We start from the raw sequence: 11,648 nt of genomic DNA, 5'->3' as shown, positions 1-11,648 counted from the left end.
GCTCGCACATGCAGTACGTGCACACGCTCGCACATGCAGTACGCAGTACGTGTGCACACGCTCGCACATGCAAACAAAAGTGTTTTAAACATGGGGCAAGGGATCATCTTCAGACAATCAAAGAATACTCCTGACTTGCCACATGTCGGCAAATCACCAGTAGTCATACTGACCACAGTCTAAAAAGAAAAAAGGTCCAGATAACCAGAAACCGTTTCAAACAGTTTACCAAACTCATGGGAGGAAGTACGACATATGCTTCCTATATTTTCACTTCTCTATCTGTAGCGGTTTGTTAACCCACATTAGACAAGTAGTCTTTTCCACCGTCTATGCTCAGTTCCTGATTGATGCTTCAGTTCATTTACTTTACAACCATTTGAGGGTATTTTGACCGTGTGCAGACCATAGATTACACAGATCACAGTGTTTTGACCGTGTGTAGACCATAGATTACACAGATCACAGTGTTTTGACCGTGTGTAGACCATAGATTACACAGATCACAGTGTTTTGACCGTGTGTAGACCATAGATTACACAGATCACATTTGTAGCAGGAGTGCTATGGAAAAATGCAGACTGTCTGCCGTTTTGCTGCTGGCACACATTGGCCTCTCTTCAGGTAAGACATTTTTATTTGTAACTTTATTCTCTTATAGAGAAGGCCCTTTTAACCTGGAGGGAAAATAGAGAAGGTCCTGTTAACCTGGAATTTTGTTCAGTAGATATGAAGAAAACAGGGAGTTACCATCTGAACTTGTCCAAAAAGGAATACTAATTTTAGTTCTCAGTTTCAAAAAATGTTGATATTTCGGTCCCAAATTAACACGACTCAGACTAGAGGGGAAAACAGAAGCTAAAAACCAATAATGAACAACTGTATGATTCTGTTTTTTAAAAATGGTTCGTAATCCCTCTCTCTCTCTCTCCATTCCTCGCTCTTCTTCGGTCTCCATCTCCAGTAGTGTTGGAAGCTCAGGTCAGTGTTGAACCACAGGTGACAGGGTACCAGGGTAATGATGTCACACTGCGTTGTAAGTTGCTCCAGGGCACTCTCATTCAGGCTGAGTGGCAGTGGGAGATGTCAGATACTAAAAAGTTTTCCATAGCTGTCTTTAACCCTAACTTAGGGCAAAACATTTCTGGGTCACCTCTAAAAGGGAGGTTGGAGTTCGCTGGAGCTTCCGCCGGTGATTCCTCTATTACTATAAAAGATGTGGAGATGACTGATGCAGGGAAATACATCTGTCTCCTGACAGTCTTCCCCAGTGGCTCATTTGAGAGAACAACCATCCTCACTGTACTGAGTAAGTCTGGAAGTTCATCTTTAATATTGCAGATAGATTGTGGCTTCCATCAATGTAATTGTATGCATCATTTCCATCATTTCCAATATATATCTATTTTTTATATGTCATTTTCCCCTAACCATTCCATCTCTCCCCTATTTGGAGTAAACTAATGGGCAACAACACTTAGGCTTCTACATACTATATACATTTTACGGACACAGTATATTTTACAATAGTTATATTGTGTTTGTTTTTAGTCCCATCCTTCAGCTCCACTCAACCCTCTGGAACTCTTAATATAGGGAAGAAAAGAAAGGATCTCATTAAATGATTGAAATATTAACATTGATTAGTGACAATAGTTTTCCTGTAGATACTGTAGGATTCAATCTGACATGCAGCTGTATCAGAGGTCAAAGAGGTTACAGGGGTTTTGTTTCCTTCCCAGATCAGATTCCACCTCCATCATCTGGCGAGGTTGTGGGAATTGTTACCGCAGCCCTCCTGGTAACAGCTGTCGTGACAGCCACAGCTTACCTCATCATTGCCAGGAAGAGGTGTGTGTACGCTGTCTGTAACACATAGTTCCAGAACATAATGAACATATACTGTATGTATCTCAATGGCATGCAATGTATCATCAGACATTACAAGTGCAGAGGAACTGAATCTTGTGTTTTACCAGTGAATGTATTTATATTATTCTCTCTAACTAGGCACAAGGCTTTATTCAACCCCTCTGTCAGCATTGGTGAGTAGCAACCACACGACTCAAGTTCCCCTTCTGCTCAGTTAGACCTGTCCTGGATTTCTGCTTTCTGTAAGACCCGCTGTGGTTGTTTTTCAGATGCAAGCAGCCTGGTGGTCAATGCAGACAGGACAGGAAGACAGGAGGTGAGTTCTTTTGTTGAAAACCTGTTTTTCGCTCTGCGTTTGACTGAATTCCAGCCTAAGATTTTAGCTAATCACATTATATTTGTAATCATTCAGTGATCCTCATCTATCTCACCCTCTCCCTCCCTTTGTCATTCCCCAGGACCTGGTTTATTCTGAGATCGTCAGATTCAACATTGACAAGAGGAAAGCACACGACCCATCTGGAGAAGACCAGAAAGATGCAGATGTCAAGCCAGCTGAGGATGTCACCTACTCTGCAGTGGCAGTGGGACAACAGCATTCTTTAAGGGAAGACACAGTTTACTCTCAGGTGGTGAGAAAGGACTGGGACATAGATGATGTATGGACTGTCTAAGCACAATAACAGTAAAGGGATAACCAGGCGTCCTTTATATTCACATACATTTAACTGAAGTTATCTCTTGTTGGGGAAGTGACCTCCTTATTAGACAAAGCCATATAGATCCTACAGAAGGGCTATGTGTGTGAATACTGAAAAATGATTGCCACCAACAGAATGCTATATATATCGGGCATACAAACACAACATGCACTTTGGAAAGCCACAGTCAGTCAATAAATAATGTAATAATACTCGTAGGAAAGGTTTTCGTCTTTAGCTCACAATCTGTGGATTTTTTTTTTTTTTTTTTTTCACCTTTATTTAACCAGGTAGGCTAGTTGAGAACAAGTTATCATTTGCAACTGCGACCTGGCCAAGATAAAGCATAGCAGTGTGAACAGACAACACAGAGTTACACATGGAGTAAACAATTAACAAGTCAATAACACAGTAGAAAAAAAGGGGAGTCTATATACAATGTGTGCAAAAGGCATGAGGAGGTAGGGGAATAATTACAATATTGCAGATTAACACTGGAGTGATAAATGATCAGATGATCATGTACAGGTAGAGATATTGGTGTGCAAAAGAGCAGAAAAGTAAATAAATAAAAACTGTGGGGATTAGGTAGGTGAAAATGGGTGGGCTATTTACCAATAGATTATTTACAGCTGCAGCGATCGGTTAGCTGCTCAGATAGCTGATGTTTGAAGTTGGTGAGGGAGATAAAAGTCTCCAACTTCAGCGATTTTTGCAATTCATTCCAGTCACAGGCAGCAGAGTACTGGAACGAAAGGCGGCCGAATGAGGTGTTGGCTTTAGGGATGATCAGTGAGATACACCTGCTGGAGCGCGTGCTACGGATGGGTGTTGCCATCGTGACCAGTGAACTGAGATAAGGTGGAGCTTTACCTAGCATGGCCTTGTAGATGACCTGGAGCCAGTGGGTCTGGCGACGAATATGTAGCGAGGGCCAGCCGACTAGAGCATACAAGTCACAGTGGTGGGTAGTATAAGGTGCTTTAGTGACAAAACGGATGGCACTGTGATAAACTGCATCCAGTTTGCTGAGTAGAGTGTTGGAAGCGATTTTGTAGATGACATCGCCGAAGTCGAGGATCGGTAGGATAGTCAGTTTTACTAGGGTAAGCTTGGCAGCGTGAGTGAAGGAGGCTTTGTTGCGGAATAGAAAGCCGACTCTTGATTTGATTTTCGATTGGAGATGTTTGATATGGGTCTGGAAGGAGAGTTTGCAGTCTAGCCAGACACCTAGGTACTTATAGGTGTCCACATATTCAAGGTCGGAACCATCCAGTGTGGTGATGCTAGTCGGGCATGCGGGGGCAGGCAGCGAATGGTTGAAAAGCATGCATTTGGTTTTACTAGCGTTTAAGAGCAGTTGGAGGCCACGGAAGGAGTGTTGTATGGCATTGAATCTCGTTTGGAGGTTAGATAGCACAGTGTCCAATGAGGGGCCGAAAGTATATAGAATGGTGTCATCTGCGTAGAGGTGGATCAGGGAATCGCCCGCAGCAAGACCAACATCATTGATATATACAGAGAAAAGAGTCGGCCCGAGAATTGAACCCTGTGGCACCCCCATAGAGACTGCCAGAGGACCGGACAGCATGCCCTCCGATTTGACACACTGAACTCTGTCTGCAAAGTAATTGGTGAACCAGGCAAGGCAGTCATCCGAAAAACCGAGGCTACTGAGTCTGCCGATAAGAATCTGGTGATTGACAGAGTCGAAAGCCTTGGCAAGGTCGATGAAGACGGCTGCACAATACTGTCTTTTATCGATGGCGGTTATGATGTCGTTTAGTACCTTGAGTGTGGCTGAGGTGCACCCGTGACCGGCTCGGAAACCAGATTGCATAGCGGAGAAGGTACGGTGGGATTCGAGATGGTCAGTGACCTGTTTGTTGACTTGGCTTTCGAAGACCTTAGATAGGCAGGGCAGAATGGATATAGGTCTGTAACAGTTTGGGTCCAGGGTGTCTCCCCTTTGAAGAGGGGGATGACTGCAGCAGCGTTCAATCCTTGGGGATCTCAGACAATATGAAAGAGAGGTTGAACAGGCTGGTAATAGGGGTTGCGACAATGGCGGCGGATAGTTTCAGAAATAGAGGGTCCAGATTGTCAAGCCCAGCTGATTTATACAGGTCCAGGTTTTGCAGCTCTTTCAGAACATCTGTTATCTGGATTTGGGTAAAGGAGAACCTGGAGAGGCTTGGGCGAGGAGCTGCGGGGGGGCCGGAGCTGTTGGCCGAGGTAGGAGTGGCCAGGCGGAAGGCATGGCCAGCCGTTGAGAAATGCTTGTTGAAAAAATACATGGCACATGGAAACCAAATGAGGGTGGTCTATGATGATAGGTGGGATGGGCCGAGAGTGGCTGAGGGTTGGGATTAAAGAGCTGAGGTCTATGGTGATAGGTGGGATGGGCTGAGAGTGGCTGAGGGTTGATATTAAAGAGCTGAGGTCTATGGTGATAGGTGGGATGGGCTGAGAGTGGCTGAGGGGTGGGATTAAAGAGCTGAGGTCTATGGTGATAGGTGGGATGGGCTGAGAGTGGCTGAGGGGTGGGATTAAAGAGCTGATGTCTATGGTGATAGGTGGGATGGGCTAAGGGTTTGGATTAAGTTTATGTTTGGCAATGTATTATTCTTTTGTGACTGTTCAATTTAAATGTGCCATGTACAGTTGAAGTCAGAAGTGTACATACACATAGGTTGGAGTCATTAAAACTCGTTTTTCAACCACTCCACAAATTTCTTGTTAACAAACTATAGTTTTGGCAAGTCGATTAGGACATCTACTTTGTGCATGACACAAGTCATTTTTCCAACAATTGTTTACAGACAGATTATATCACAATTCCAGTGGGTCAGAAGTTAACATACACTAAGTTTACTGTACCTTTAAACAGCTTGGAAAATTCCAGAAAATTATTTAATGGCTTTAGAAGCTTTTGAAGGGCTAAAAGGAATAATTTGAGTCAAATGGAGGTGTATCTGTGGATGTATTTCAAGGTCTACCTTCAAACTCAGTGCCTCTTTGCTTGACATGATGGGAAAATAAAAAGAAATCAGCCAAGACCTCAGGAAAACAATTGTAGACCTCCACAAGTCTGGTTCATTTTTGGGAGCAATTTCCAAATGCCTGAAGGTACCCCGTTCATCTGTACAAACAATAGTATGCAAGTATAAACACCATGGGACCACGCAGTCGTCATACCGCTCAGGAAGGAGATGCCGTCTGTCTCCTAGAGATGAACGTACTTTAGTACGAAAAGTGCAAATCAATCTAAGAACAATAGCAAAGGACCTTGTGGAGGAAAAAGGTACAAAAGTATCTATATCCACAGTAAATGAGTCCTATATCAACATAACCTAAAAGGCCGCTCAGCAAGGAAGAAGCCACTGCTCTAAAACAGCCATAAAAAAGACAGACTATGGTTTGTAACTGCACATGGGGACAAAGATCATACTTTTTGGAGAAATGTCCTCTGGTCTGATGAAACAAAAATAGAACTGTTTGGCCATAATGACCATCATTATGTTTGGAGGAAAAAGGGGGAGTCTTGCAAGCCAAAGAACACCATCCCAACCGTGAAGCACGGGGGTGGCAGCATCATGTTGTGTGGGTGCTTTGCTGCCGGAGGGATGGGTGCACTTCACAAAATAGATGGCATCATGAGGACGGAAAATTATGTGAATATATTGAAGCGACATCTCAAGACATCAGTCAGGAAGTTAAAGCTTGGTCGCAAATGGGTCTTCAAAATGGACAATGACCTCAAGCATACTTCCAAAGTTGTGGCAAAATGGCTTAAGGACAACAAAGTCAAGGTATTGGAGTGGCCATCACAGAGCCCTGACCTCAACCTAAGGAAAATTTGTGGTCAAAACTGAAAAAGCGTGTGTGAGCCTACAAACTTGATTCAGTTACACCAGCTCTGTCAGGAGGAATAGGCCAACATTCACCCAACTTATTGTGGGAAGCTTGTGGAAGGCTACCTGAAACGTTTGACCCAAGTTAAACTATTTAAAGGCAATGCTACCAAATACTAATTGAGTGTATGTAAACTTCTGACCCACTGGGAATGTGATGAAAGAAATAAAAGCTGAAATGAGTCTTTCTCTCTATTATTATTCTGACATTTCACATTCTTAAAATAAAGTGGTGATCCTAACTGACCTAAGACAGGGCATTTTTACTAGGATTAAATGTCAGGTTTAAATGTATTTGGCATATGTATGTGTATGTAAACTTCCGACTTCAACTGTATGTAAAATGTATATGTAAAATGTATGTATATGTAGTAAAAAAGCTGTAAATTATATTATATTTGTCCTCTGAATAGGGGTGTGGTGGAAGGGTTAATAAAACATTTTTTTAAAGTGTCTGACCTCCCTACTGCTGTCTCATCACTGTCAGTGATCAGGCCTACCACCACAGTGTTGTCAGCAAACTTGAGGATGCTTTTTATTTTTAATTTTAATTTTATTTAACCAGGCAAGTCAGTTAAGAACACATTCTTATTTTCAATGACAGCCTGGGAACAGTGGGTTAACTGCCTGTTCAGGGGCAGAACGACAGATTTGTTTCTTGTCAGCTTGGGGATTTGAACTCGCAACCTTCCAGTTACTAGTCCAACACTCTAACCACTAGGCTACCCTGTCGCCCCTTTTGGCCACGTGGTGAACAGGGAGCAAAGAAGGGGACTAAGCACACACCCCTGAGGGGCCCCCGTGTTGAGGGTCAGCGTGGCGGTCAGCGTGTTGTTGCCTACCCTCACCATATGGGGCCGCCTCGTCATGAAGTCCAGGATCCTGTTGCAGAGGGAGGTGTTCAGTCCCAGGGTCCCCAACATGGTGATGAGCTTCTAAGGGACTATCATGTTGAACACTGAGCTGTGGTCTATGGACAGCAGTCTCGCATAGTTATTTCCCCTCTTGTCCAAGTTTGAGGGCAGTGTGAAATTGAGATTGTGTCATCTGTGAATCTATTATGCCGGTATGCGAATTTGAATGGATCCGGGGTTTTTGGGATGATGGTGTTGATGTGTGTCTTCAGGGCTGGCTCTACACTAACTGTCAGTGACTGACATAAGAGAAAAATTGCATGTACGAACAAATGCCAAACTTGCACCTTGTGTATTCTACTATTCTCTCTCTCCTTTGGAAGACTAGACCATGTCCCCATCTCTTGTTCATGGCCATTGGACACCAATTATTGGTGTGGGGCATTGCATTAACCAGCCTGATAATAGCTAATTTCAATTTGAATAATTTCTCTAAACTCTGAATAGAATATGATTGGAGTTATAGGCCGACTCAGGCTGTTTATAGACACACTATCACATTCCACCTACATCGTAATAGACCGTATAGTCCAGCTATCCTACATAAAAAACGACTGAAGACTGAAACCGATCATTTGGTTCCATTTCAACATATTTAAAAGTGAAACCAAAGCATTGTAACATATTACACAAACCAATGTTTGAACATGTTTCCAATGTTCAAATCAAAAGGCTACAAAGCACAAACCAATGTGGAAAGTCAGAACCGCTGGACAGCAACATAATGAACTCAACAACTGAGGATTGAGAATGAGATCAGAATTACTGCTAAGGCTTGATCCATTAATTAAATCATTCAATGTGTACAAAACTAAAACAATCTGTTCAAATCAAAAGGCCTGATTTAACATGACATCAATAACGCAGCCACATCACGGGTCCCCTGTGCCGACACATTCAGAAATCAAAAGGCCTGATTTAACATGACATCAATAACGCAGCCACATCACGGGTCCCCTGTGCCGACACATTCAGAAATCAAAAGGCCTGATTTAACATGACATCAATAACGCAGCCACATCACGGGTCCCCTGTGCCGACACATTCAGAAATCAAAAGGCCTGATTTAACATGACATCAATAACGCAGCCACATCACGGGTCCCCTGTGCCGACACATTCAGAAATCAAAAGGCCTGATTTAACATGACATCAATAACGCAGCCACATCACGAGTCCCCTGTGCCGACACATTCAGAAATCAAAAGGCCTGATTTAACATGACATCAATAACGCAGCCACATCACGAGTCCCCTGTGCCGAGACATTCAGAAATCAAAAGGCCTGATTTAACATGACATCAATAACGCAGCCACATCACGGGTCCCCTGTGCCGACACATTCAGAAATCAAAAGGCCTGATTTAACATGACATCAATAACGCAGCCACATCACGGGTTCCCTGTGCCGACACATTCAGAAATCAAAAGGCCTGATTTAACAGGACATCAATAACGCAGCCACACCACGGGTCCCCTGTGCCGACACATTCAGAAATCAAAAGGCCTGATTTAACAGGACATCAATAACGCAGCCACATCACGGATCCCCTGTGCCGACACATTCAGAAATCAAAAGGCCTGATTTAACAGGACATCAATAACGCAGCCACATCACGGGTCCCCTGTGCCAACACATTCAGGAATCAATAGGTTTAATATTTAGTTTAAAAACTCTGACAAAGGCTAAAAGAACAATAAACACCTTTCAGTGAGAAAACAGAAATCCTCTTAAAGTAGAAAAAATACTGTTTTCAAAGACGTAGCCTACGATGCAATAGAACAAGAACTATATTTGAACACTGCAGAAGCTTCGGCCAAATACTCCTAGCCCACCTCTCCAATGCATTGTTGGGAAAGTGTGCATTGAATTCTAGTAGATGAAGTGCCGAGCATCCTGTCATTTAAACCATACTTGGTTTTAAAATGTCACATATTGTTAAATATGATATTTTCGCATACAGAGAATGTCATGCAGGTGAAAGAGGACCCAAAAGCGACTTAACAGAAACAGAGTTTATTTAAATCCAAACAGGGAATAACAAAAATCCTCTAGTCTGTAGAGGGGAATAACTAGAGAAGCGGCCACAGACTGCAGGTCGCTTCGGGTAGGCGCAGGCCGTAGTTGATAGAGCCACCTGCTCACACGCAGCATCTGATGAAGGCAAAAAACACGACAGGACAGGGCGAAACACAATCACAGCATGGTGAATACAAAACAAGGAACCGACGGGACAGGAACGGAACACAAAGGAATAAATAGGGACTCTAATCAGGGGAAAGGATCGGGAACAGGTGTGGGAAGACTAAATGATGATTAGGGGAATAGGAACAGCTGGGAGCAGGAACGGAACGATAGAGAGAGGAGAGAGAGGGAGGGGGAGAGAGGGGATAGAAAAAGGGAACGAACCTAATAAGACCAGCAGGGGGAAACGAACAGAAGGAAAAGCAAAATGACAAGATGATATAAGACAAAACATGACAGTACCCCCCCACTCACCGAGCGCCTCCTGGCGCTCTCGAGGAGGAACACTGGCGGCAACGGAGGAAATCATAGATCAAACGGTCCAGCACGTCCCGAGAAAGAACCCAACTCCTCTCCTCAGGACCGTAACGAAAAACGATAAAAAGGGAAACTAGGGTACTACTCTAAAAAAAAAAAATGAGAACTAGGGACAGACTGAGACAGGGCAGGAACAAGAACAGGAGAGATGCGATGGCAGGGAACAGACTGAGACCCAGCAAGACCAGGAGCAGAAGCAGAAAAAAAATTACCAGACTTCTTCTGCGCGCAGTCTGAACACGCAGCCACGAAACGGCGCGTGTCACGCTCCTGAGTCGGCCACCAAAAGCGCTGGCGAATAGACGCAAGAGTGCCTCGAACACCGGGATGACCAGCTAACTTGGCAGAGTGAGCCCACTGAAGAACAGCCAGACGAGTGGAAACAGGAACGAAAAGGAGGTTACTAGGACAAGCGCGCGGCGACGCAGTGTGCGTGAGTGCTTGCTTAACCTGTCTTTCAATTCCCCAGACTGTCAACCCGACAACACGCCCATAAGGAAGAATCCCCTCGAGATCAGTAGAAGCCACAGAAGAACTAAACAGACGGGATAAGGCATCAGGCTTGGTGTTCTTGCTACCCGGACGGTAAGAAATTACAAACTCGAAACGAGCGAAAAACAACGCCCAACGAGCTTGACGGGCATTAAGTCGTTTGGCAGAACGGATGTACTCAAGGTTCTTATGGTCTGTCCAAACGACAAAAGGAACGGTCGCCCCCTCCAACCACTGTCGCCATTCGCCTAGGGCTAAGCGGATGGCGAGCAGTTCACGGTTACCCACATCATAGTTGCGCTCAGATGGCGACAGGCGATGAGAAAAATAAGCGCAAGGATGAACCTTATCGTCAGACTGGAAGCGCTGGGATAGAATGGCTCCCACGCCTACCTCTGAAGCGTCAACCTCGACAATGAATTGTCTAGTGACGTCAGGAGTAACGAGGATAGGAGCGGACGTAAAACGTTCTTTTAGAAGATCAAAAGCTCCCCTGGGCGGAACCGGACCACTTAAAACACGTCTTGACAGAAGTAAGAGCTGTGAGAGGGGCAGCAACTTGACCGAAATTACGAATGAAACGCCGATAGAAATTAGCGAAACCTAAAAACGCTGCAACTCGACACGTGACCTTGGAACGGGCCAATCACTGACAGCTTGGACCTTAGCGGAATCCATCTGAATGCCTTCAGCGGAAATAACGGAACCGAGAAAAGTAACGGAGGAGACATGAAAAGAGCACTTCTCAGCCTTTACGTAGAGACAATTCTCTAAAAGGCGCTGTAGAACACGTCGAACGTGCTGAACATGAATCTCGAGTGACGGAGAAAAAATCAGGATATCGTCAAGATAGACAAAAACAAAAATGTTCAGCATGTCTCTCAGAACATCATTAACTAATGCCTGAAAAACAGCTGGCGCATTGGCGAGACCGAACGGCAGAACCCGGTACTCAAAATGCCCTAACGGAGTGTTAAACGCCGTTTTCCACTCGTCCCCCTCTCTGATGCGCACGAGATGGTAAGCGTTACGAAGGTCCAACTTAGTAAAGCACCTGGCTCCCTGCAGAATCTCGAAGGCTGATGACATAAGGGGAAGCGGATAACGATTCTTAACCGTTATGTCATTCAGCCCTCGATAATCCACGCAGGGGCGCAGAGTACCGTCCTTCTTCTTAACAAAAAGAACCCCGCC

The 11,648-nt window shown here is 44.4% G+C and overlaps 1 protein-coding gene across 4 annotated transcripts; it reads left to right on the top strand.

The window, feature by feature from the left end:
- The first annotated feature begins 193 nt into the window (after positions 1 to 193).
- On the top strand, positions 194 to 2,822 carry LOC124027930 (T-cell immunoreceptor with Ig and ITIM domains-like). 4 transcript variants are annotated; one of them, XM_046340141.1, is made up of 7 exons: positions 194 to 624; positions 968 to 1,036; positions 1,163 to 1,309; positions 1,743 to 1,851; positions 2,011 to 2,045; positions 2,142 to 2,188; positions 2,331 to 2,822. In XM_046340141.1, exons 1-7 carry the CDS (start codon positions 567 to 569, stop codon positions 2,544 to 2,546), a joined length of 681 nt encoding a protein of 226 aa, XP_046196097.1. In that variant the 5' UTR covers positions 194 to 566; the 3' UTR covers positions 2,547 to 2,822. The 4 variants fall into 4 exon arrangements, with proteins under 4 accessions (XP_046196097.1, XP_046196094.1, XP_046196093.1 ...); XM_046340138.1 differs by having other exon boundaries at positions 195 to 624; positions 965 to 1,036; XM_046340137.1 differs by having other exon boundaries at positions 195 to 624; positions 968 to 1,309.
- The last annotated feature ends 8,826 nt before the right edge of the window (positions 2,823 to 11,648 follow it).

The sequence above is a fragment of the Oncorhynchus gorbuscha genome, unplaced genomic scaffold (genome assembly GCF_021184085.1).
Source record: "Oncorhynchus gorbuscha isolate QuinsamMale2020 ecotype Even-year unplaced genomic scaffold, OgorEven_v1.0 Un_scaffold_3569, whole genome shotgun sequence".
In the NCBI taxonomy this organism is placed as follows: Eukaryota; Metazoa; Chordata; class Actinopteri; order Salmoniformes; family Salmonidae; genus Oncorhynchus; species Oncorhynchus gorbuscha.
The sequence above is the reverse complement of the archived record's forward strand: the minus strand, read 5'-3'. Positions and strand labels throughout refer to the sequence as shown.

Excerpts from the sequence above, each read along its gene's own strand:
- LOC124027930 (XM_046340136.1), top strand. The coding sequence starts at position 567 with ATGGAAAAATGCAGACTGTCTGCCGTTTTGCTGCTGGCACACATTGGC. Across the intron at positions 1,852-2,010 it reads CTCATCATTGCCAGGAAGAG|GCACAAGGCTTTATTCAACC; the intron begins GTGTGTGTACGC and ends CTCTCTAACTAG. Across the intron at positions 2,189-2,330 it reads ACAGGACAGGAAGACAGGAG|GACCTGGTTTATTCTGAGAT; the intron begins GTGAGTTCTTTT and ends GTCATTCCCCAG.